Genomic DNA, 27457 nt, shown 5'->3' with positions numbered 1-27457 from the left:
CCAAGATGTGTAAGTTTATTGATGCATTTCTAGACTCTAGTTTAGTTTGCAAACGAGTTCATGAGTTCAGTGTTCTCTCTTCATTGCCCTGCATTATGAGCATGCTGGTTGCATGAGGTGTTTTCTAGGGAAGACACTCCTCAACTTGCTATGTAAGATATAAACAAATAGGACTATTCCTAACCATATTACTGACTTCTTGTTACTAAATATTGAAGTCTTCCTAATATATTTATATTTTATAGAAATCTGGTATATTTTTTTTCCCAATGCTTTTATAAAACAAAAATTGTCTTGCCAGGAAGAGGCAGAAAACAATTGCATACAGGATGCCCTGTGGCCTCGATTTTGCCACAAAACTTGACCAAATACTCTCCCTTTTTATACCCACTTATTTGCTGAGTGGGGTTTGGTTATTTGTAGGTTCTAAGATACCTAATCCTAAAGAATGTTAGAGGCAAAGGTGTATAGAAGTTAATTTTCTTAATATTTTGAATAAGTAATATGCAGCTCATGTGTATTGTGTATTATGTAGTGTTTTGATACCATCTTTCTGATTTTGTATGATAATATTCCTTTATAATGCAATTTGTTGGCTCTTAAAAATGTCAAAATTTACTTTGCAAGTTCTCCTCTAGGTGTCGTCTTAATTGAATAAATCACTGATTGAAGCCAGTGTTAGGAAGATTTTGGAAGACATGAAGCCCAAAATAATCCTGATTGAAAAAAAAAAATACTAAACCCCCCAAACTCACAAGTTTTAGATCATGTTGGATAATTGTGTAAAAGTTGTAGCTACCTTGTTGTGCTTGTATTTAATACATAAATTGCTTGTGTGTGGATTCTGGATACATAATTGATTTTATCTGCTTTTTTTGAAAATTCTCTAGTACTTTCTTTATAGAGCCATATGCTTTATAAATACTGTTAGTACTGTAGGGATAGTTTGATTAACACAATCTGTGAAATTTCTATGTTGCAAAACGCTTTTTTTTTAAAGGAAATTTATTAGGAGCAATTTACATATTGAATCATGGGAGGAGAACTTAATAATTCTTTGCATGACTATTAATTAGAAATAATTTAAGGAGTGATATACTTGGTTGTAATCGTGTCCAAGTTTGGAAGAGTTCAGTGTGATGAAAACTGTTTTGAGATATTTTAAGGAAAATACAAGAATGGAATAGTTGTGATACATGGTTGATGGAGGGAGTTGGGTTGATGGGTGAGGGTTTGCAAAGCTGTCTCATCACTGTCTGTTGCAATGAGCAGTTTGAACCCTCCCACTACTCTGTGGCAGCTGCAGGCCCATGGTGAGCTGGCTCACACAATTGGCCAGCAAAAAAAGGAAAAGTAAATAGGGACAGTTGGGTCATACAAGTTGTCTGTGCTGGCTCAGGAAAGGGATGTGAATGTGCAAGGATCATGCGGGGAAGGGAGGAGTGAAGAGTCTGTGTGGTGACCAGCAGTTAAAATCAGACTAATACACTTTTTCAAATGTCACTTAGGGAAAAAAAACCAAAAGCCAAACAAACAGATTTTTAGGGTGGTAAGAATTTAATTAGCATTCTAAAGTAATACTCTGTTGTTAATTTGGTATTAGACTTTTTAAGCAAAGTGCTTTTTTATCTTCTAAATACAGAATTGAAAAATGCATAGGAAAAGTAACTAAGGAGGGCAGGTTGTGCTCATACTCTTATCCTGTAGTGATGTGTGAGAGCCCTCCTCCTGAAGAGCTGCTTCCCTTGTGGGCATTGTGGGGAGGATTCCTTGGAAGGTTTGAGGCAGGCAGGGATGACTTTTGTCTGCAGCTGTGTTTCTCTTTGCTTCTTCTTTGGGAAAAGCCACATCTATTTTGGCAGCGGCAGAAGTTTTAGATGAGGTCTCTCATTCTTCAGTAGTGCCTGTATGTGTGTGTGTGAATGTGTGGATTTCATCCAGCTGTGTTTTATAGACTGTTTTCAGTTGCCAGGAAGGAGCTTTTCCTTGGACATGACGGAGGTGTAGGGGGATCATTTAAACTTCTAGGAAGTTTAGCTTTCCCCAAGCAGCAAATCCTGATGCTTGAGGCAGCTATTGACACACACTATTTTAAAGATAATCATAATAATTTGTGTACAGTGACACTGTTTATATACTGAAAAGAGAAAAAAGTGGTATCCATAGCAACTGGGATTCATTTTGCTCACTCACATACAGTGTTTTGAGTCCTGGTATGTATGGAAACCAAAATTTCACATGTGAACAAGCCAGCTGAACTGTGGCTTCTGTGGTCACAGTCTATTCCTATCTACCCAAAACTGAATTTAAAGTATTGCACTTGTAGGAATGTTATATGCATTTTTAGTAATATAATAGTTAAATATTTATTTAAAAATTTGTTCCAATGCTTATAACTTCTGTAAGAGAGAACTGATTTTAAAAAAAGTTTTCTTTAAGAGAAAACTTTTAAATCTTCTAAAAAAATGAATGTATTCACCTTTCCCTCCTAAATTCAATCCTGGGAAAAAAGTCCTCATCATTAAAATGTGCCCCCCTTTTTGCCTCCTCTGTCCCTGCAACAACACTCATTCCTGGGTGGAACAGGGAAGGGGAGACTGCGTTGTAGGCAGATTGTACCATCACATGACTAATGAGTAGGAAAATCTGACAGAAACTTTTAAAGGCCACAGTTTTTCTCTTTTGTTTTAGAGCTATGAAATAATTCAGCCTTTTCCTTCCCTCAGTATTATGGACTCCCTCAACTTTCTACTAGGAGAGTTTCAGTAATGACAAAAGTATTGAATAGGTATTTTGCAGGAGCAGATTTTGTAGTCCTTTTCTTCTTGACAAAATCAGAGCTTTGTTTTGAATAGCAGAATTGTGTTGTACTCTTAGAAAATATATGTTGTTATCACTCTGTTATTCTAAATAGTTTCCTCTAGATAATGCATTTTAGTTCTTTTACTTATCAGACTAAGTGAATAGCAGACATACATTTGAAGCTGAGTAAACTTTCCTTCCCTAAGATGGTCAGATTTGGAAGTGTTCTCTTCCTGATGCCCTTCTAGTAGAGGTAAAGCAGCCTGTACTGTATAGTTGCTCCTTCTTAGGTTTTATCTTTGTTCCTCAGTCCAACCTGTGTTATTTCCCCTTTTGGTCATTTAATCACTGGAAGCCAGTGAGAGCTGTTTAACACTTCTTTAGGTGCATTGCTCTACTCTGGTTCTTAGGTTTTCACAGGGTTTTCATTACTTCTCACTCTTAATTGGTTATATCTTCTTGCTTCTGTGACTGGATTAACATTTTGTTAGTATTTACTGCTGAGATAACACAACTGTGAGTCCAAGCACTACATGGACTAAGATAAATCCCTGCTAATATTGCTGAAATGAGACAGGTAATGCACTGTTTGTTATAGCAGCATATCCAAGCTGATTCTTGCAAATATGCTAAAATCAAACTTAAATCAGCATAGTTAGCAGTTGGAAGTCAGTGTGCTTTCTGATCTTGGCTAGCAGAGATAGATCCACTGACCTTCTTGGGGTTTGTGCTTTGGGAGGAGATGGAGGGGCAAAAAAATCCCCAACCCAACTCTTTCCTTTTTACTAATTCTCTGATAGTTGAATGGTTCTGTTGAAAGCGGGTCTGTCAGTGTTGTTTATTTTTTGGAATAGGCAACTGCTGTTTGTTACTTGAGAAAAGCAACTGGTTCTGGAAATGTTCTAAACTGATGTGAGTCATCAGTGAAGGATTTAAATAGTTGAATATGATGTTTGTTTCCTCCCTTCCGCGGCTCAAAATGTATGAATCATTTTTTTTAGTGTTTCCCAGATAATAGTCTGAGTGGAAGTGGTATGTGTTTCTGACTCAAGTTCCTAAATGTTGGTGGAGCACTCCCAGCCACTGCTGATTTTGATCATGTGGGAATTCCATAGGAACTTCTGACAAATGTATAAAAGCAAACAGTTTGTAACCATGGCAACTTACCCACAAGGATTGATGTGGTTGGTGGCATAAAACTTTGAAAGTCCTCTTCTGACTGGCATAACTAACATGACTTTTCTGCCTAAAATGTGTTAAAAGGTATAGGATAAAAATTCAGTCATGAGAATTGCTTTTCAAGTGCGTGGAATGTCTTGTAGAATGCTAGAATTAGTGTTGCATTTTTATATGGCTGCCTGCTACTGTTCCAAAATTGAGGTGTTTTTTATGAACCCACATCTCTGTAGTTTCATATGCTCTTAGCTAATTTCAGCTTTCTTTGTTCTTTCTGCATAACTTGGAGCATCAAAAACGATGCATACTCCAGTGTTAACTGAAATGGTGCTGAAAAAATTAGCTAGTGAATTTTACAGGAGAAAGAGAAGGGAGAAAGGAAAGGAATGGGCACATGTGTTTTAAAGAATGGTATTAGGAGGATAATCTTGATGTAACCTGGAAAGGACCAACTGATTTGTCTGTCATCCCAAGCTCATCACACATGCTGCAATGAAAGGTTTTATATGTCATCAGTATAGTGGAGATTGGGATTGAATCAGAGTGGTTACTCAGCAGAGCAATTCTCATTTCTAGAAATCTCTCTGACTACCATTTTCTTCTTCAGAAGCTCAGCAGCTGGCAGCCCAGCAGAGTTTTAATGAGGAAATTATAAACTTTATGCCAGATTTCTTGGCTCCAGTGAGAACCTCCTCATTTTCAGTCTCAACACCAGCACTGTCCAGTGCTGAATCTGGGTGTTTTGCATTGTGCTGCCTTTCCTTTAAGGGGGTTTCCAGTCTTCCAGCTAAAGAACCAAGGTTAGAAAAAGAGCAAAGGATAAAGGTTATTGGTTTATAGCCCATCCAGCTAAATGAGCCTCTGTGGGGAAGCTGAGCCCTACAGACCAAATGCAATGTGTTCCTAATCATCTGCTGGAGAAACAGCAGTTTGTTCAAAAACAAACCAGAAAAGCATACAAATCCAGGGAAACTGGGACTTCTTTTCCCATGCAGCAATGAAAGATCACACTCAGGGTTTTTTTGAGTAAGCAGCTGCCAGGTGAGAATTGCTTCTTTTCCTTGGGATACAAACATAGAGAATTGGTTTCAGTGCATCAGAGACAGAAGAAGTGTATCGTGCCATACATTAGAAAATCCCAAGGAATTTCTGGTATTCAAGGATGCAGTCTCTGAGAGGCTTGTGGTGTTCTTGTGTGTTATAGTGTCTGTCCTTGAATGCCATATGCTATCCACAAACCCCTTAATTCCTACTGAAGAGGCAAGAGCAAACCTATTACATGGTGAAAAATAAGGCAATGTTATGTTGACCTTCTGTGATGTGGACTAGTTTTTCTGTAATGAATAATGAGTTTGATTTTTTTTTTTCCTCTGCGGGAACAGTATTGCAGGAAGAAATTTTCAAAGAGGAAATATGTAAAATCAGCACTTCCTCTGTTCATCTTGAGCATGACTATAGATCAGTAGAAAAGTAGATCAAAGGAGATGTACTAATTCTCAGTGTAAATGTGTGCCCATGGGCCCAAAGGGAATTCTCTTAGTTGTTTCACCAGCTGCACTAATATAATTTAGTAGGATCATATTTTAGTTAATTTACAGGAGTGTGTACAGTAGTGGTATAAACACTTTCAAAGCAAGGTGATAGATGATATAAAACTATGATTAGGAATTCTGCAGTTGTTATTTCCTCCAGCCAAGCTACCTGTTTCTCCTTCTTGGGAAAATGTAGTAGCATCATTCCCTGCAGCATCAGGCTGTCAGTGCCAGCTGTGACAGTGGGTTGTTCTTCCAATGTGTCTGGATTGTTATTTTTGCTCTGCTCTTGCTGGCATTCCTGTCCAGCCTCACCTCCCAGCAACGGGCTGGATGTGCTGGGAGAGGGTGCTTGAATGTGAAAGAGCAAACGGGAACTGCTGAGACTGAGTCTTTGATTTTTGTTTTGTTTTCATCAACTCTGCTTCTAGAGCTGGTGTGCACAGCTGAAATTGCTGCCCTCAGTAATTATTCCTGGAAGGACACTGTGGTTATTATTGTAATTGATGCCATTTTCTGTGCCAAAACCCAGAATTGGCCGGGGACATGATATGAGCTGGAAGGAGATAAGGAGGCCAGAAGAATTGCTCCTATCAGTGTATTTTCTGCCTTTGCTCTGCCAACAGGTGGAAATACTTTCAACAAACCTGTGGGCCTTGCTTTTTGTATTATGGAAACATTTTTAAAAGCTGTCATGCTTGCAAAAACCTTAAGTGTACAGCTAATAATTTTGTGTTTATGTGGGTTTAACAAATGCTGAAATGTTTTGCCTGCTTCTCTTTTCAACTAAACTGATATTTTAAGATAATACGGTCTCCATTTTCCAACAGAAGTCATCTTCTCTCACTTACCCTCTCCTAGAAAGAAAAATTGCTTAAAAAACAACCTGTCTTCTATCCAAAATCCACACCACAGTAGCTAAAGCGGTTTGTCAAGGTCTTTGTCTTCATGGATGCAAGTGTACCTTAACTGTTCATAACAATATATGTGGATAGGTGCACCTTTTTGTGGTCTCTCTTCCCTGAAACAGGAGTTGTTTTGACTTCTCGTCAATTTTACAAGACTGACAATACCACAGTCAGACTCGTGTGGTTGTCATTTAGAAAAGCTGTTGGATGTAAGAGCTGCCTTCTGTTTCCCAAAAGACAGAGAGGTGGCTGCTCTTGGGTGCAGTTGATAAATCTGAGCATGCACATTTTCTGCAGAGTACCTTGAGAGCGTGAATTCAGACAGACTGGAGGACTTCTTTTATGTGCTGTGTGTTAATGTAAGAATAAATTGTTGATTTTTGTTTACAGGATTGTACACTGAAAGCGCACAAGGTGCCTCCTCCTGCCAGTAAATTTAAATCTGGCCTAAAAGGAAAGTGTGCTGGGTGATATCCTAGCTAGAAAACATGTTGGAAGATGCAGGACCCTCATATTTTCACTTTGTTTTAAGAGAAATGGGAGTTGCATTTACTCTTCTGGGTTTTGGTCTGTGCACAGTTTGATTGCTAGACTCCATAGTTTGGACTGCAGAGTTAATTTTTTTCAGGTATTTACTTATCTTGTACTGTGATGGCTGTATGGTCCTTCAGCCAAGAGTTTGTCTGCAGGTGTATTGTGCAGACATACAGAATAGAAGTCTTAAACAGAAAATTGCTTAGTGGATTTTAAACACTTTCTAAGTGCTTTATTGCTCTTTGATCAGATTATATTTTTAACATGTTACTGGGTGTTTAAGTATACAACTGAAGTTTATATCTGAATCACAGACATTTTTTATTAATTAGTTTTCTTCTCTTGCTCCAATGGAGGAAAGTTATAATGACTGCTGGATTATTTTTCTTCTTTGTATTTCAGTTTCAGCTGAAATGGCTTTTTAGATACTGGATTTTATTAATTGCCAAGTGTTCCAAGATAGTATGTGACTATGTGAAATAGTTCTTTAGATTAACAGAGCCTGTATAATTGCACGAGAAAAAGTAGGAATTGCCTATGGTATAATGAAGTGCAAGCAGAGCTATTTTGCATGTCCTTAGAAGCAGAACTGGGGAGTCCAGGGGTTAAAACTATTCTGCAGATGCAGATGCTCTGGAATAAACAGAACAAAACTGGGAAGAAAGGTACTAATTTCTTGCTTTAGACTGTTCTCTTTCCTGACTCCACCTCATTCCCTCAGGAGTGGGGAGGAAACAGCAGAGGAGTTCAGATGAGTGACTCATGAGAAGTGTTCTAGAAGTATTGTAACTTATATTCATGGTGATGCTGAACACTCATCTCTGTCTGTTTGTGATAAAATCAGCTTATACTGGGGCATGCCTGTTTACTTAGAGCTGTAGCTGTTAAAAGCAATTTTTGTATTATGAAGAAATACACAGATTAGGTATTTGCCTTGCAAAGTTGATATATAACTTGGTTCTAAGTTTTTTTCATTTTTACTGGAACCTGACAGAACAATTTTCTTCCTTTCCTAGATCCTTTTAATCATACAAAATATTACCTGAAACCAGTTGGATTAACCTCAGCCCAGAAAAAACTTGGTAAATGCTGATTGGCAAGAGAGAAATCTTTATCTAACTAGATTCTTTGATACTGGTTGTCCTTTGGTTTTTTGTGTCATCAGCAGGGCTGCTACAGTATTTTGCTTATTTGTTCCTAGAGAAGAGGACAGATCCATAGAAAAGTTTGCTATTTTTAGCTGATTCAGAGTTCATGTTTTTTCTGTCTAGCATAGATGGCTGACATCTGTGTTTCAACCTGCAGGTTGCATTCTTCTAATATATTATCTTCATATGCACACATTAAAGACTCCTAAAACTTGATTTACTTAAAGCCAAGTGTAGTTTGAAAATTACTACACTTTTTTTTTTTCCTTACAGCTACCATGTCCACACAAAAGCCTTTATTTTCACAAAAATGGATATCATCATTGCACTTCTTAAAATTTGAGTTAAGTGTGGAGATCTTACTTTGCTAACAGATCTTGTGGAGGTCATCAGATCACCACTCAAACCCCTGTAGACATGGCATTCTTTTTTTAAGTTAGGCCATTTTTGAGCGTTCTTTCCTACTTCTGATTTCATAAGCTTTTGTATGGAAATAGATGACATTTGGAGAAGATGGATGATGATGACCTGCTGTCTTCAGTTATTTCAAGTTTTATTAATACAAACTGTTTGAGATGCAATGTTCTTTATACCTTCGCAAAGTTCTGTTATGATTCCTAAATTAGTTTGAGGAACAGAAGCTTAAATTAATCATCTTGAATTTACTCTGCTTTCATTCTCTGTTGCTATTAGCTCTTCTACACAGAAAGTTGTTAGTCTAGATAAGCTGCTGAAAAATTGAAGCCTTAGTTTGGTTTCTCACAGTAGAATTTAAACAGTTTTTGGTTTTTAGAAGAGCTCTTAGGTAACATCAGAAACTGCATTTTGCACACCAGAAGATACTTTGGATGGTTTTTTGAAGTTGAAAGAAGAGGTCGTTAGAGATGCTGTTTGCATTGAGGTGAAGGCACAGCTTTTGGTTGAAGGGGATGTAAGGGGGAAATGCCAGTTAATTGTGAGCAAAAATTAAATATCCAGAACTGGGTTTTGCTTTGGTTATGGAAGCAATTGCACACACGCAGTCCTATCATGAGCATGGTGTTTTTGCTTACTTACATGGTTTAGATTGCTATAGAAATCAATACAATATTGACTCAGTTGTGTTGGTTCTCTTTCTAATGCAAACTGTCATGTACTGGCATTTAACTCTCTGTTGTAATGTTAGAATTCAAAAACATACAGTGTTAGGTGAGATATATGTTAACTTTCTTTTGGAAATAGTTTATATTAATTGTATTTTATCTAAGATCACTAGAATAATTATCAGAGTAAATTGAAAAGTTCTGAATTTTCACAATTAACTGAGTGTAAAGCATACTTTCTAAGGTAACTATTGAATTTCTAGCTGACTTTGAAGTATTAATTACAAAGGTAAAAAATGGACCACATTCAGATAATTTGAACTAAGTTAGGCATTATCTCTACCTAGCAATGTGTCCAGTTGGTAATTCTAAAGAAAACATATGGAACCTTTGGCATTTGCTTTCTGCATAAATGTACTGACTCCTGAAAAGTGTTCACTTACACTGAACATATGGGCTTAGCTGGAAAACCATTATCTAACAAGTGTGTATCATATGAAGCTTGAGTATGCATTTTGCCAGTATTTTGCTTTTACACATAAAATCTGAGTTTTAATTTTTTAAAAATGCACTTTTAGTTATGCAAAAAGCTAAAGTGTCTGTTCCTTGGGGCATTTTTCACAAATAGAAAGCAAGCTATTTTCTATGTTGTGGTTGTTTTGTTCCATAGCAGACAGTAGGGTGTTGCAATAGCTGAGCTTTGAGGATGTCCATAGTTTATTAGAACTAGTTCTGCTGTGGCCAAGAAGAACATGAGCTGTCACATGTACTCAGGTGAATCTGTGTTGTTGCTTTTTAATAAATGGGTGAAATGCCTGGACAAAGCAGTGTGGCGTACAAATCATTGCTTTTTTTGTAATTAAGACTAAAAGTATGAGATTTCAAAACAACTAGACTCTATGTAATGAACAGAATTTATTTATAAAGTTATTTGTTAGTTTTGAGAAATTTTAATCTGAAGTTTCAAGATGAATCAGAATCTGGATCTATATTCTGCCAGGCACGGACTCTAGAGGTCAGGGAGCCCTTGACCAAGATACTCTTTTGCACTTAGAATAAGTTTCACCTGCATAAAGTGTCAGGGGGAAAGGGAGGTGTTTAAGCAATTCATTATGTTACAATCAAGCTACTGTAGGCATTTTTGCAAAAGAGTTCATGTAAGCTTTTCCTCTCCATGGCCCCCAAAGGTGGGAATTCAGTATGTCTATTTATATCCAAACCACTTACACACCATTTAAACCTGTCTTTCTCTCTGTCTGGATTCCTGTGTGAAACCTGAGTGCAAATACTTTATTGAAGAGCTATAAACTTGCTCACCTTTGACAAATTCTGCTCTTAGCAGCCACTGAAGGACATCAGAATTGCCTTCATGCTGCACAGCAGGAGCAAAAACCCTCCCTCTGTTCCTGTGGCACTGAAGCTTATCCAGCAACTTTTGACAGAAGCCATTTACATAATACACCCACGAGCCAGCACCATTTAGGCAGATTCAAGCTGAAGTATTTATTCAGCAAGTTGTAGGGCTTCATATTATACTTAATTATTATGGTATATTTTAATAATATTATATTTAAATTATACTTAATGTAATTTTTTTTCAAGCTGAGGTTGTGTTTGTTTGTACTAATTGCAAAAACCCACAGCTTTGGTTGCTAGTAACTGGCTTTTTAATAATCAGCCTATTGCTTTAAGATTTTACTTTTCATTTAATTTTCAGAGGATTTGTCTGGGGCATTTGTTGTCTTTAGTGAGTTAAATGAGGGCTGTTTTGCTGCTTGACCAGTGCCATATGAAAGCAGTTAAAGTGCTGGAATTGTTTACTGCCTAAAGTGTAGTTAGTCAGCAGAGCCAGTACACCACATTGCTTTGCGGCTTTTAGTGGAAAATATTAAACAGTCGCTCTTTCTTCAGTTATAGAATTTTTACGTTTTCAGCTGCGTTAGTCACCGAACTGGCGCAGGCTGCAAAGACTGCCCCAAAAAAAGCAAAAGGCGGGTTTTTTCTGGTGCCAGAGGAAGTTGCCCTGGGAGCGGTGGCCGGGCGCTCCGGTAAGTGACATGTGAGCATTACCAGGCATTGCACCCGGACAGGCTGCAGCGCTGCTCGCCGGGCTGCTGCTCAGGGCAGCGCTGCCGTGGCGCTGCTCGCTGCGCCGCTCCTGCCGACCCGGACAGCCGAGCTGGGCTGGGAGCTGTACAAGGCTATCTGCTGATTGTATAATTTAATTTGTCAAGGAAAAAAACTGATAAGCAGAAGCTCTAACTGAAGAGGAGAATCAGGTTGGCGCAGTGACAGATGTTCGGATAAAGAAGTTGGCTCAGAGAAGATGTACAGAGTCTGATTTTTTTTTTCCTTTTTTTCCTCCCCCTCAATCTGAATGAAGACTATCATGGGAACTGCATTCACATGGTGATCAAAAGAAACACTTGAGTGATGAACTGCTTTTTCAGAAGTCTTCTAAGGCAGTAATTTGAGCTTTTGTGTGCAGTAGCTAGCTTGTTTTGCTGAAGCATTCCTCCTCGACAGTATTTCTGCCTTACGCATTCCCTGATGGAGAAGCCACAGCTACTGCCTGCTGAAGGAGAAATGAACGCTCCGCATTGCTCGTGTCCCTGACGGAGTAGCACCGGCTGCGCTGCTTTTGCTGGATTCAGCCGTCAATACTATTCAAGGAGTTCATTGTCCCTGTGGTCTGACTCATTGCATGTAAATGTGCTGCAGCCGTGCTGCACGTTGCAGCTATTTTCTTGCATGGGAAAGAATTCTTTTCCTCCGAGCAGGTCCTGAATAACTGCTGAACCGAGATGTGTTTTTCTGTCCGGACTGTTTTTGACATTGAGAAAGGAAGCTGTAGAATGGCAGGATGATCGGGAGGCACGTTTATTTTCAGTCACCAGAAAGCCTGTGAGGGTTGATTTAAACTGACCTTGCAGGAGTGGGAATAGCTGCGGCCGTCTCTCTCGGGGCAATTGTTCCTTGTTCCGTCCTCTGCAGGACGGAGTCGTGTCTTCTGCAACAATGACTTCACTGTGGGGGTAGAAGGACGCTGTGGAAGTTGTGACATTAACAAAGAGAAATTTGCTTCTGAAAGGACAGCTGTGTGCGACAGTGAGTGCTGTATTGGATCTTGGGATATTTTTATCAGCTGTTCCACGGTTTTGTTATTGTGGATTCAATGCTTAGGGACTTTTTATTTTATAAAGAACAACTTTTTTTTCAGCAGTGTCTTGAACATCTCATGGTGTTTAAGTCTGGAAAATGAAGCGTGGGGGGGGATTGGAATGTCCCTTTCTAGATGCTAAGACACCAGCAGTAGCACTCGCAAGTTGGTGAGGGCCTGTGAAACAGGTGAAAGTGTTTCCTCTATGGTCACTATTGTGATACCTGCAGTGTGCTTCCAAAAATACCATTGCTGGCATTTTCTTGTTTGCTTTTGCTTCCTCAAACGGATCGAATGAGTCGAGTCTGTATTGTTGTTTTGGAGGAGGAGGAAGAAGATGATTCTCCCACATTTATTTCCAATTTACCTCAGGAAAATGTATCTGTACATCCATCGCCCTCTGGAAACATGCTGGTAAGGCATGTTGTTTGTTGGCATATTTCCTGCTTATAATGCTGTCTAGATACCGATAGCTAGATTCCTAAGATAAGGATGAATATGTGCAATGTTGAAACAAGACAAGGTGATAAAATCTGCATGTAATAAAGATGGAAAAAGCTGAAACTTAGTGGTAGAATTTATGCTTGCAAGGGTTCTTTCTATTTCATGTAACCTTATTTATGGTGCAGCAAGAACAGGTCTTGATTCTTGTGTAATAGCAATGGGGTTTTAGAAGGCTTGGGGAAGTGTATTTGAAGTAAATGGGCTTTCCCTGCTCCACTTCTCACTCTTCAATAGTACATTTATGCAGTACCACTTTAGAAGCTGATGTGATCATTGTATTATAATCGTATGCTGTGTTTATTTTGAGAACTGATAGAGTATATAGTTATATCAAACAAGAGCAATTCTAAGCTAAAATAAAAATTACCATAAGTCACAATCTTGGTATAACTGCTAGATTCAAGTTAGCACTTTATGAAAATGATCAGCATAGGGGACTGTGCTTTTATTTCTTTAAATTATTTTATTCTGTCTAGTGACTGACTTAAATCTTGCTAGCATACCTCAGCAGCTTTTCTTACTTACTAAGAAATCGTGCTATATTTAGGAATAGATGTGTGTGAGTGTGAATTTGTTACCATACTTATCTGATGCACTTTACTTTCCCACTCTGTCTAAACAGGTGAAAGACTTCCAGTAACTTGAGTCACTTGCTAATGTAAAAGGGGATTGTTTGCTTATACTGTATAGAATTTGCAGCATGTAATGACAACCCTAATTTTGTTCTAAGGCGTTCTCTTTTCAGCTGTTATAAGCTAGTCTTCTCAGCTCCTTTTTTTTCTTTCACATATATATTTAAATGACTTAGAGGATGTCTGTGTGTTTGCGGTTTTTAAAACTTGCAATTTCTTTGATTCTAAATACTGGTGCTGGTTTCTTTGTTTTACTGCTTGGAATGGGGTATTTTGTCATTACCTTGGGTTTCTGTTATGTTTCAAAAAAAGCTGTATGTGTATCACTAAAACCTAATATGGGGTTTTATTTTAAGATGTGTTTTTTCTTCATTTTAGCCACCATTGGTTCAAGCTATATTTAATGGAGATCCTGATGAAGTTCGAGCACTAATATTTAAGAAAGAAGATGTTAATTTTCAGGTAAAATCAAATATAGCTATCTTTGAATATATTATAATTTTGAATGTATTTTAATTTTGTTTGTTACATCTTTCTGCTGTACTAATCTCTTGAAAACTTTGCTAATTCTTGAGCTGTACATTTTATATTCTAGTCTAAGTAATGCCTATACATACACTTAATACCGGGAATCAGATGTATAGCTTTGCAAATTTGTGTGAATAGTAAAGACCTAATTTTATATTCCTTGTAAATGTTAGTTCTGCAGTGCTTGGGTAACTGCAAAGTTTGTTTATACAGTTGCATCAGACTAATTTACAGAAAGCTAGACTGGTTGAGTGTGATGCTATGCAGACTTGAATTGTTTTTAAATTTAATATAGCATATAGTATACATGAGACAATTATAAGAACATAGTCTGGGGTTTCAGTAGGTACATTTAATAGTGGATTAGGAAGCCTAATGATTGTATTAGTAAGAATGAGAAACAGGATTTTTATTTTTGCAGTGCTGCAGACTCAGGCATTGCAGACATAAAAATTATACTGAAATGGTACTAAGTTTGTTCCACTGGGTGATATTCAAGATTCGAACAGCATGCAGTTACTGTATTTCTATTAAAATTCTAATATGCGTGTTTGACACTGTGAAAGATAATATAGCATAAACTCTTTACATGGATTAGAAATTGCTTTGATTATTACAGCAAACTGACAAAGACTGTTTAGGGCTTATGCCATAGGAATGTGTATGGCTGTTTCTCCTCCAAATGCCTCAGAGCAAGAGTGATGCTAAAGGGCAAAGGCTAAGATGTAGCTGCTACCTAGGGGCCCATTTAAGACCATAATGATTGTTTACACTTTCTTCGAGGGAGATGTAAACCAAAAGTAAATATTAGTTTGGTATGTCTCTTTTGACATTTAAAAGCATTCTGCATAATTTACAGCTGAGAAATGCTGTGTGAAAAGTCCCAGTGTAAGGGAGCCCTCCTGTTGTCTTGAAGAGCTTGAGTAGGACCCTATATAAAGAAAATTTTTGTCAAATCTGAAACTTTGTTTGATAAGGTTGGACTTTTTATCCTCTTTCTGGAGTTTTGTATGTCCTTAAGCAAGATTGTATGATGGATTATACCAAAAGACTTAATATTCTTTTTAGTTATGAGAGCATTAGTTTTGTATCCTTCCCATGTCTGCATCTATATGCTCTGGTCCTGTTGCCATTTTTATTTCTGGAAGATAATTAGTGTTGTTACTTTGTATTCATTCATGTGCTAAAGTCACGTTTAGCATTCATAGCTATAGAGCTTGTAAACAAAGTTAGGTTTACTATCTTTCTGCTTTTTTTAACTATATATTACCAAAGCCTCTGCAGTATTTCAGTATGTATGTGGGAGTGGTTTGGTATTGGTTTTTGTTCTTCCTCAAGTTCTGTCAAACACTTGCAAATAGATTGGAAGATAGGAAGTCAACTGATAAATAGGAAAGCTCATATTTTTTGCTGTCTTTTGCTGAAGAGAATTACTTCAGATTGCAAGGTACTTCTATTGTAGGAAGAATAGTCAAAATCTGGAGGTTCCTATGTTTTATGTCCTAATTTTTTCAATTTTAATTCCTTTCTGTGGATGTATCTCTCTTTAATAGACATGTGTGCACTAGGTGTTAGCCTAGTAACACCCAAGGTGTGGTTAGAGTCCACGCAGGACAAATATGCCATTTTTTCACAACCACCTTCTTCAGCACAGGGAGATGCTTATCACACATGACCACTGTTTATTATCATGGCACTCCTAGTCCTGCTACAGTATTTAATATTAAATTTACATTTATCCCTTAAATGCTGTTTGTTGGGACTAATGGAGCACGTAAATTCTCCCATTGTCTGGTAGACAATGAAGTAGACTGCTTAATACATTTTTCTGTGTGTCTGTGTGCATTTTGTTCCTTTCCTTGGGTTTTTTTGTTGAAAACATCCTTGGCTGGAGGTAATATATCTCTACGTAGCCTAGATCCAGAGTTGCTCCCTGAGTTATGTGTTACAAATTGGTGTGGACAGAAGGAGGGAAAAAGAGAAGAAAATGAGGTAGTTGTTTTTGTTCCTAAAAAAGAGAAGGATCGAGATAAACTGTTTTGACCACTGTGGATTGTATTAGACCAGTGTATATACTGGATTTTTTTTCCACTTTGCTATCCAAATATTTCAGTACAGTTATTTGAATTCCAGAGTCACTCCCTTCAATGCCTCTGCAGAGTCATTTCCCCCTCTCAAGAGTAACTAATTATTTTGCAGTTTGTATTCTAATAGTTGAGATTCCTTCCATCCTCCCTTCCCCTGTGCATGGGCCTGACTCTGTAACTGGAGACCCAGCAGTGTTCTATGAGTTAATTTTGCCCAAAAGTGAACTGAAGATAGGGCTGTTGTACATCTTTGTTGTGACAGTGACATTCATCTAGGAAGGTTTTTTATGATGAAATGTGGGTATTTTTTCCTTCTGTTTCATCCAGCTTAATTTACCTTCTTGGTTTTACGAAGTCTTACAGATTGGGAATTGTTGCTGTGACTGTAAGATGATGTACAAATAGCAAATGGGCTTTTTCAGGAAGAAGATTGCTTTCTGTTCATGCCACACCAGCGTCCTGAATCACAGGCTCAGTTTAGATTTAGGAAGAATGTATTGTATTCCATCTGCTCTTGTAATCTTTTGTGAAGAAAGGACAAATTGAGTGTATCCCTAGCTACTTAACTGGGGTTCAACAAGGCTTACCCTCCCTGCAAGCTGGAAATGCAGCTCTTTATAGACAAAACTGATTTATAGGAACTTTGTTCAAATAAATTGTTTGGAAAGTGTACTTTCCTGAGGCTCCAGTTAATGGAAAAAAAAAAACCAAACCAGATGGGATGGGGTTGCTTCTCACTCATCTTTCCCCAAGAAAGCTTGAGTAACTGTAGCTGCCTGTTTCATAAATCAGGCTTAAATCACATCCATCACATATGTCTAACAGCACAGAGATTCTGTTACAAGCATGGCTTCTGCTATGCAGTGTGTGTTTGTTTAAAAAGTTATTATTATTTCTTGGTACCATCTTGAGCTTTTGAGACTTGACAGAAAGGAAAATCTTGCATGATAATGGACACATTTAATATCTATTAGTTAATGGAGATCCTCAACGTTTCCTGCCCTTGCTGATTAGATTAGTGTGGCTGGTTTGAATTCTACTTTTCAGCAATTCGTTTTAGCTAACTGAATGATTCCAGCATTGCATTTATAAATTAGTATTGGTTCAGAACTTTTTTTTTAAGCTTTGGAGATCTGTTACTGTTGTAAACTCGGCCATTTCTGTTTGAAATCAAAACTCGTATGATGCACGGTTAGTTTAAAAGATCATGAAATTGAATATTTCATCTCAGCTATTAGTTAAGTATGTAATTCTCTCAAGGGAATACCAGCTCAGTGTCAAAAATTATTTAAAGGTTGCAAATCTGACTACTGAAGCGATTGTTCAAAATCAGAACAATTTTTCCTCCTCCTAGACCTATTAGGGTAGTAATTCTTGCCATGAAAATTGATACTTCAGGTAACCCAAGATGCATTTTTTATAACCCCATTGCACTTGATCATAGCTGAGGGGACAAACATCTGATCCTCTCTGGAACTGGTGTCAGTGTGTCCCTTGCTCTTCTCATACTAAAGCCAAACAAGCTTTTTTTTTTTAGAGAATTCCCAAAATCACAGAGATCTCTGACAATGAGCTCAAAAGTGCTCACTGTTGCTATATAAAATAGTAATGTTGACATATGTGATAAGTTACTTAAAAATTAAGTACCTGGATCTTACTTTGTATTGTGCTTTGTGAGATTAAAATAGATTTTAAACTATGAAATGTTCTAAAACTGCTTTATGTGTGAGTTGGTGGTTTTTTCCCAATATAAAATGAAATAATGGGAAGTGAAATTCCTCATACTGTACCATTACAGCCATTGTCACCCTGTAGCAATCGGGGTTCTCTGTATGGTTTCTATTCTGAATTATTGATCCAGCATGACTCCTAATTTAATGTCTTTTTTGTATAGTAAGTAACCACAAAGTAAAAATTCACCTGTGCTGCTATTTTGGGAAGATGGGAAAAACAAAACAAAACAAAACAAAACCATGGAACCAAATGATCTTTTGTCTGCGCTCCCTAACCCACACCTATATTAGATAGCAATGAAAGGTTACCCGTAAATCCCAAGTTTTGTTGGTGGGACTGACAAGGGCTATGATCCTATAGCACCAAAGGGCTGGGTACAAACAGGATGGCTAAAATTCTGTCTGACTGGTGGTAGGGTGCCTCCATGGATAGCTGTTCCAGTCGAGATGTGGGCTTCATTCCCAGTCCTGCCAAATGTGGGTTTGCATAACTTCTTCTTTGTGTTTTTTGTATAGTAGGAGAATGCTAGGACAAGACACAGCATTAGGTTATCCTACTCTGCAGGTCACTGTATATAGTGAAAGAAGAAGAAAGTTGGCTTTTCAGTCTAGTGACAAGTCTAGGATTTGTTATACAGCATCAGGTCTGGGTACTGGGAGAATTAGATTATTGGGGGTCTCAAATATATCATTTGAGTAATTTAATAATGAATAATGAAAGTTTCAGTACACTTTAAATAGCAAGAAAGATTCTTTGAGATTATGGTTATAGTCAGCAAAGCCCTAAAAGAGGTTAAATAGAAAAAATAGGAAATGGATGTATGGTCACCTGGCTTCATCTTTATACTTGTTGTTTGGACTACTGGAATAACAGGTGTTTTTCTGTACACTTGAGAGTGCAGTGTAGAACAGAAAAGCCTGAATTACATGGCTGTAGTATGGAACATTCTACAAGATCTAATGAAGTTTGATGTTCTGATCATGCAAATGAATCCTGTGCCTATTTCATACAGTAAAAGAATTCTAATATATGTTGTTCTGTGCGAAATTGTAGTTGCTCTCTAATTCAGCAATTACATTGAAGTATTTCTCAGTGTAAAGAACCCTACATGAGTAAATATTATGGACTTGCTTGAAAACAAAGGAATGAGAAGTCGTAATTGGTAATGAGGTAAAATTAATCATTAGGTATTTTCTTATCTTTGTGTTCCCAATCTTTCTGTAGCCAATTATTTTACCAATTACTAATGTGGATTTTCTCATTTGTTTGTTTTTTATAAAAAGTATACATGCAGACTACAAATGTAAATTCACTTTAGTTTGACTTATCTGTGCTTCTAGAAACTTTTCTGCATTAATTGATATGCATAAAGTGGTTGAGCTCTGCCTTTTGTTATCAGTGCCTTTGAACTTAAAGTCCCTGTTAGTTTAAGAATTTGCTGGTTGGGACAACTGGAAGAAGTTCTTAAAGCAGGTTAATATGTGATGCTCTTTAAACAGTGGTGGTTGATGTACAGCACCATGTTTCTGTGCTTTTGGTGAGAGCACGACTCAGAGATGCTATTTTTAACAGGGAGTGGAAATTGTTTTGAGAACAGGGGAGAAGACCTTGACAGTTTTGCAGAGATTTGTATGGGCCAGATAAAAGCAATGGCAAGAGAGGCATGTCCTAGCAGTCCTCCTTTCCACTTCAGGAATGCTGACACTATTGATCAGGAAAAGGAGTTCATAGTGGTTTGTGATTTGGGGCACTCAGAGTATGTTTGCAGGGAAATAATTTTCCAGACCAGTTCAGCTGCAGCACCTCTTGGTTCTGCAAAAAGCTTCTGGCAGTCACAGCAAACCTGCCTCTGGTTTTTGGACCTAAACTGGTGAGAGTAAATGGTGGTTAAAAATGAGTGTATTGTAGCAATAGCTAAGCAGGAACTGTGAAGAGTTTTTTAACTCTTCAAGTTGTGTTTCTGAAGAGGTGAGATGATGGGTTTGCTAGCCAGTCTATTTGTTCCAGACATGCCTCACACCCAGTGTTGGTAACTATTTTGTCAGGTTCCTGCAGGCAAATCAGATGATTTACAGGAAGGACTTTTTCACTGGCAACTGGAGTTGGCAACAAAAACTTGCACTAAAGTATTTGTTACTGTGGACAGCATCTTACTGTATTCCTTGGCAGGACAGACATAATGTCTGGTTTGCTCATTTGAATGCTAGGGAGGAATTAAAAAGATTCCCAGAAAATTGTAAAATATTCTGAAGAGCACAATTTATTTACTTTTAGTTCCTATTTTAATCGGTCAGTTTTTACACTTTTGGTTTCTTAGTTGTTGACATTGCTTAGGGGTTTCAATCAGTTATGCATTTTTGTTCTCTAAAAGTGTCAGTCACTGTTTTTTTTACTGGATCTTTTGCTAATTTCCAAAGGCAGGCAAGCTTTTAATAAAGAGACACTGTAGTTATTGTAACTTGGACACTGTAATTATTGTAACTTGAACCATCTAGACTGACTTTGTGAAAGTGTAGCTGCTGTAGTATTTTGGAGGGATGCAGTTTAGACCTATTAAAATAAAACTTGAATTTAATGCCTTCTCTCCAAAATGTTATAATATCTCGAGTCTCTAATCATAGCAAAGAAGTATTTAGTGAAAATAGTAACTTTTGAGGTAGTAATAAAGTGCATAAAAATATTTGCATGTTTTCTGCTATATCGAGAACACTTTTTTCCTCAGAGATCATTAGAATAAGAACAAATTTAGTTTCCTATTTTTGTAATGTGTTTTTTAATAGCTGCTGTGTATCCTAATATTTATATCTTCACATTATAGTCATCAAATCTAGAGGAAAAATTATTTTAAAATTGATTGCTAATTTCCCATATCACTTATCTATTTAAAAATCTGTTCAACATTGAAGCCATTTCTTTCTCCACTAGAAAGGTTTCTGCTTGGTTGAACATTCTTTGTAACATGCTTTTTGCTTCAATTTAGAGTGTAGCAGATTTGGGGGATAAAATTAAAGGTATTTGTGAGTTTGAAAGACTTCTTAATATGATGAGAAGATAGGAGATGTTGTAACTTAGAGCAGCAGTAATTCCTCCTCAGTTTTCCTGCAAATAAGAACTGTATATTGAAGGAACATATACATGTGTATGCCTGAATGTAAATGCATTCAAGTTATAGATAAAATATGAGCTTATTTTTTTAAAATGGTCACTTGCCTAATGTTAACAACAGAAGGCATATAATGAAATGACAATGAGAACAGGCCTCTGAAATAGCTGCAGGAGGCTGGAGAGGAAATAAAACATTCCTGTATAAACAAACACTAATAAAGAGAATTCCTGCAGTAAAATGCACTGCTGAGAAACTCAGGGCAGCAGCTGCTGCCTGGCAGCCTCTGCCTGGAACCCAGTTTCAGGTGCTGCAGCAGGGACCAAGAAATCTCATATTGGGCAAGTGAGGGGCTGTGAGACTTCACAAAGCACAGGTGAACTCAGGGGGCATGTAAAACACAAAACAAGCTGTGTGTGCCTTCAGACCCTTCTACTGCTAACTTCTAATAGAGGAATTTTTATTACCCATTTAAATAACAATAATGATACCTAGCTCTTACTAAGAACTGATCTCTAGTAAGAACTGAGAGCTTTTGTAATTAGATAGAGACATTATAATGGTTAATGGCTTTAATTTGGTATGTTTTCATTTTGGGCAAAGTATATGTAAATATATTTTTTTAATGTATGGGTGAGAAAACTATAATGTATAACCCCAGAGACTGATGCTGGTTCTTATCTTTTCTATTTGTTTGCCCACATGCTTCTAACAAAATACAGCTTCCTAATGGGAGCAAGATGTTTCTTTCTGCTTAAACCTGTGTTTGGGTTTTTGTGCAATGTACAGTACTCTCAGACTACTGTATTGCTTTCTGCTTCTAGATATTCTCTGTACTAAACTTTCTAAGTGTTTTTACCACAATCAGGACCCCCCATTTCCTGTGTGACCAGCCTGATGAAATGATGAGTCATATGAGACTCTTCCTTTATAATGTGTTCAGTTAATTGAAATTTCTTCACATCTGAATGAAGATTCTGTGAAGAATTCTGGTTTTGAGGGGAGCATTTGTGATCTTGAACAAACAGGAGCAGCCTGCTCAGAACTTGCATCTATGCATCAGCTTTTAATGTGGAGCTGAAGTATCTTGTATGTAAGAAAGTCCAGGAATTTGGTTTTAGAAGAACATTTTGTGAATAGCACAGGCCAAAGTGTGTGGTGTTGTATTAACAAGAGACAAAGCTTGTGAAACACTTTGTCACTAAGCCTGATCAATTTTTAGTGAGGTGTTTGTAAAGGAGGAAATGGGGTGCAGCACTACCATGCAGGAGTATCCAGGAGTTACTTTGGTAAAGAATTAAGTACCTTGTTAAATACGTGAATATTCATGTCTTATGCCTGAAGTGATAAGAAGAAACTTCGATGCAGGAAATGTAGGGAAGCTCTTTCTATGTAAAAGCTGTTTCTACTTCTAAAGGATTCAGTATTAGGCTGTTTGATCCATTGATCTGAGCCTGACTGAGTCCAGAAATGGAGAACTTTGAAGACTAATTCTTCCAAGCGTAGTGGAAACTTGCTGCCAGTTGTATATGTGTAAAGAGTATCCATCAGCTACTCAAAAATTATTTAAATGCTTCACAAAGAAGCTATTTACTGTAACTTAGCTTTAAAGTTGAGCATTTCCTGTTTATTAGTGTAGGATGCTTTTCAAGCATGTCATCTGTAATGATTAATCAGATATCTTAGTTCCTCTGTAGTGTTTTAGAGTGAATCATGTTTTTCAGCCTCAATATAAAGTCCGTCCAAATGGTGTTGAGTTCCTCTTCTGGCATAGAAATAGACTCAAGATATTTTAAATACAAATCTGTATAATTAGGCATTTTCCTTCAGAATTGAAAAGTTTAATGAGAGAAATTTGCTAGTCCAGAGAAGAGTAAGTTTTATACTTTGTGTTGATAGCACTGTCTTTAGCCTCTGCAAATGAGATTTTCAGCTGGATCAAGTTATTACTCATATTAGAGTGGTACAAACAAACCTTGAGCAGAGTTACAGGATAATCTGACCAATATCAGTGAATTGGTACTCAGTACAGCTGGTGCTGTGCCCATATGTCATATGGACAGTGGCTCTTGAGAAGTTACATTGCAAAGGGTAGAACTGAGAAGTACACTGTGCTTACATGGCATGCTGCTGCCTTAACAGGAAATGAGAATTATTCTTTAGAGACTTCAGTATGAGTTAATATTAGTGTGCTACTCAGGCAAACATCTCCTCCTTCTCATCAGGCCTAGTAAGCTTGCCCAGTACTATGCTAATGTGGATTTACTGCTTGCTAAACTGGGCAAACAAGCCTGGATGTCTGCATGGCAGTGCTTTACAGTATTGGCCAAACACTGAATTTCTTCTGCAGTAATTGGGAATTTGACAGACAGCTTTTGTTTCAGTCACTGTGATTTCTTTAACATTGAAAAATTCTCATTGGTGTAGAGAGCCTTGAATAACTACTTCAAATTTAAAAGTTTGAAGAGTTTTTAAAGTTTCAAGGGTTTTGTGTTTGAGTCTCCTACATGATTCTTAGTGATGATGATTTGGTAGATCATGTCTAATTTGCCTTTATACTTTTAGTGATTATTGCTTAAGATTCTAACCTTCAAAGCAGAGTTGAAGTTATGCATTTTTTGCTGCTTTTACAAAACAAGCTGGAGGCAAGGTCTTGAATAGTTAGAGCTTACTGGAGTTATTCCTGGCAGTTGCTGTGCCTGACATGCAAAAAGAATTGGTATTTTAGAACAGAACATCACCACTGAAAGAGCAGAGAGAAGAAAAAAGTCCAATAGTCTTAATGTGCATTAGCTTCCCACATAGACACAGCCCTTAAAGAGGGCATTGCTGGGAAAAGCAAGATAGGACTTGAATTTACTGATTATTTGTAGTCATTTTCTGGATGAAAACCCTTTATGCATATGTAGCATCCCTTTGAGCAAGACAATTTTCTCCACTATGCAAGTTGTTGAAGCTATCTTACTGTGGGATATCCAATCAGTAAACATAATTTCCTTTGTCCAGATTGGCCCTTGTACACAAGCTCTACATGAGGTAGATGCATCTTTTAAGATCCTTAAATTTTCTTTAATAAAGGATGGATACACATCCAAAACAGTGAAAAGAAAGTGTTTCTCATTTGTTTGCTACATGATATAGGGAGAGCTGACCCATAAATACCCAAGGAGGAGGACTCTTGCCTATTGTCAGTAGGACCTGAAAAAGCTCATACTGGTGTCAGGTATCAGGACAAAGGAACTGAAGGTCCTTTACTATGACTTCTTGCTGAAGAGCATGCTCCAAAATTTCAGATACAATGTCTTGATTATGAAGTTGGAGGGGGTATTTCCTCAGGCCTATGGTATCAGCCTGTACCTCTCTGTTTCCAAAACAAGTGGAATTCTTTCTCTTTCCAATCTTTTGAAGTCCTACATTATTATTATTATCATCCTTCCTGATCATTAATTTAATTTCTGTTTGAATTTGTGTTAAATACTAGTTATATACATATGTATATATGTAATTATGGTAACTTATAAATAAATTACATGATGCTGACTTGCTGTCTCAAAGGAGTGCTCATATCTTGCCTTAGTTGTTGCAAGCTTTTCCTATAATGACAGTTATCTTCTAAGCTTTTCCTGTGTCCACTTAGCCTATGAAATAGTGCACATAAGATACTTTGATCCTAAGATAACCAGCAGGTTTAGATGAGTTCTTATCCTCACTGTCAGAGGCTTTGTGTTGGGTTTATTCTGTGATCAGTGTAGGCAATTCTCATTTTCCATTGTTGAGTGGAAGTTTTTTTGCTCTCATTTTACTTGTGTTTTTCAGAATAGATGTGTTCTGCAGGATTTTTCTTGCCTAACAAGCCTTTGAATTAGCATAGATTGTGTTGTATGCTGTTTGGAGTTCAGAATGGTGCAAAGGTCTCTTAAAAGGAGGGCTTTACATATTCCAACTACATGACCTTACTTCATGAAGCTTAACACACACTAGGAAAATGTTTTGGCTTGCTCCAAGAAGAGGTGCTAACGTTAAACATACAGTCTGAAAAGCACATATTTTCCTGTCAGCAAGACAATGCAGTTAGTGGGACAAATATCTGTTTTCCATCGGTGCTTGTCATTTGAGCACTTGCCTTTGCAGTGAAAAGGGCAGAAACCCCAGCTTTTCTGAACAAAAGTGTCAGTGGCCCGAACGTAATGTGCTGGATTTAAACTGTGGTGGAGATGTGCATACCTTACCTAGTGTGGTGTGTGATCTTTCACTGGAGCATAAACAGAGCCTGTGTTGTACTGATTTCACTCTTGGCATATTTTCTTATTTGTGTCCTCAAACATTACAGATGATGACACTGTAAGACGAGGCAGTGCCCCTGTTCCAGCCCACTCTGTGAGCACAGGCTGGGTTACATAATGTGCTCCACAGCACTGTACTCTCATTATGGAAAATCCATTGTTTTCTCATATTGCTGCTTTTTTTTTTTTCCCGAAATAGTTTCAGAATTATTTATCATTTTTCTTACCAGCAACTCCATTCTGTTTAAAAGCTGGGGTTTTCTTCTGCCATAACTACCAGGTAAATGTTTGCAAATCATATAACTGGCATTTGTGAAGCATAAAGGCAAGGGCAGGTATTTTCAATGATATGTTATTGGTGTGGGGGATTTTGTGGTGGTTGGGTTTTTTTTTGGGGTTGTTGGTTTTTTTTGGTGGTTGGGGATTCGTGTGGTTTTTTTTTTTTTAGTATAACAGAGTTCTGAATTCTGTATGGGTTAATGGATGAGTATTTTTTTTTAATTTTAGTGAATTTTTTTTGCTCTCTCCCCCACAGGGATCTAGCATGCTAACAAATTGTCTTGGCCCTAAAAGATGCTTTTATTTATATTCCTGAATTAAAGGAAGGGAAGTACATCCAAAATGCCTCAGCTGCACAGTGAGATCAAGTTGCTCTTACCAAAGGGTACAGAGTAGCTCTTTATTCGTTCTATGTATTGGGCAAGAATTCAGTAACCTTTATTAGTGATAAATAGGACCAGTCCTTGATGTTGGAACTTTTCTGTGAAAGGGAGCAGCAGCTTGCAAAACCTGCTTAGTTATTCAGGTCCTTTCCAATATCCAAATGAATGCCTGAGTTTGCTCACAAGAAATCCTGGCCTTTCTAATTCCGGCAGAAACATTTATGTGTTGTGTAAAAATATTGTTATATCTACAAAGCATGTAAAAATGTAGAAGCATGTAACAACCTGGGTTTAGCTTTCCTTACAAGCTGTACTTGTTCCCTACACAAGTTCTAAAACCTCACCAGCAGAATTATGATAGCAATATTACAAAATCTGCATGGAACATCAAGGTTAAAGAGTATGAGAAGATGAGTATTTCCAAAAAACACTCTGACTCAGTACTTTCAAGAAAGAATAATTGAAGATAAATGGTTTTCAGCTGAATTACTTGGAAGTGGAAAAATACAGAGATGTTTAGTTGTTTCAAAATCTGCTTCTTGACATACTTGAAATACTTGACAGCAAGTCAAAAAGTCTTCTTGCTGTGGACCTCTTTAGTTGAGACAAATAAAGATGCAATGTGTACCAGAACGCCTCAAGCACTCCTGTTCTCATGTGTGAACAAGGAGTGCTCAAGTACTGAATCTCACTCTTCAAAAATCTTCACCACATCAAAATAACTTGTTTGGGTTTTTAACTGTATATATTTAAATGAGATTTTTTTACTCTCATGTTCTGAATGAGACATTAGCTGGCTGTAAGATCCAGCAATCATAATCTTAGATGAAGTTTGAAGCTTAATTGCTGTTCCGTGCTCTAAGTGTGACTCACTTTCTTTTGGGGCCACTCCTATAAGAGGAACAGGGCTTCAAACAATTACACTTGAATGGTGTTTTGTACCTGATTTTTGTCATGTAAGACAGCATTTGAAGTTAACTCATTTAATGAAAGATGCCTGGAATGGTGGTATTTAACAACATGAATTGTTCTGAACTTTAGGTTCCTTTTTTACCAATCTTTTTTGGTAGTGTAGTATCAACTTACGTTTAAAATCTCACTTCACTGAGTTTCTATAGACATTAAAGTTTGAAATTCAATAAAAGTTAAGCCAGCAAATTTTCTCCTGTCCTCTTCCTGTCAAGTTGTTGTGCTCTGTGCCAAAGTCAAAGACTAGATTGTCTTTTAGTGAAGAGTAGTTTTGGCATCTGATATTTGCTCACATGACTCTCGATATTTTTTGTACAATTTTTATAAAAGGTATTTTCCAATGTGATTTAAAAATACTAAAGAGATACAAATGGGCTGTCTTATAGATATGAAATTATGTTTTTTCTGTGCAAACATAATTTTAAGATTAAGATTGCTTTTAGTGTTCAAGCATTTTAGAAATGAACCAAACCTTCAATGTGCTTTTTGTTTATATGTTTTTATATTGTGCATGAATTGTTTGCAGTGGTTCAGTAAGGTAGAGATTTTTATCAGTTTTTGGTTTATTATTTGTCTAGAATCATTAGCTGAATGGGAAGTAAATTATCTTCCA

At 37.2% G+C, this 27457-nt stretch overlaps 1 protein-coding gene across 4 annotated transcripts in view; it reads left to right on the top strand.

The window, feature by feature from the left end:
- Positions 1-27457, top strand: part of ANKRD28 (ankyrin repeat domain 28) — a 120170-nt gene that overhangs the window by 33497 nt on the left and 59216 nt on the right. For 2 of the 4 annotated variants that reach the window (XM_036400088.1, XM_036400079.2), the window contains exon 2: positions 13857-13940. In XM_036400088.1, coding sequence (XP_036255981.1) covers positions 13857-13940 — 84 coding nt within the window. Of the gene's footprint in view, positions 1-11298; positions 12757-13856; positions 13941-27457 lie in introns of those variants that run through there. The other 2 variants (XR_004981758.2, XM_036400069.2) reach the window with 2 other exon arrangements.

Source organism: Molothrus ater, chromosome 1 (genome assembly GCF_012460135.2).
Source record: "Molothrus ater isolate BHLD 08-10-18 breed brown headed cowbird chromosome 1, BPBGC_Mater_1.1, whole genome shotgun sequence".
In the NCBI taxonomy this organism is placed as follows: Eukaryota; Metazoa; Chordata; class Aves; order Passeriformes; family Icteridae; genus Molothrus; species Molothrus ater.
Note: the sequence above shows the minus strand (reverse complement) of the source record. Positions and strands in the feature narration are given on the sequence as shown.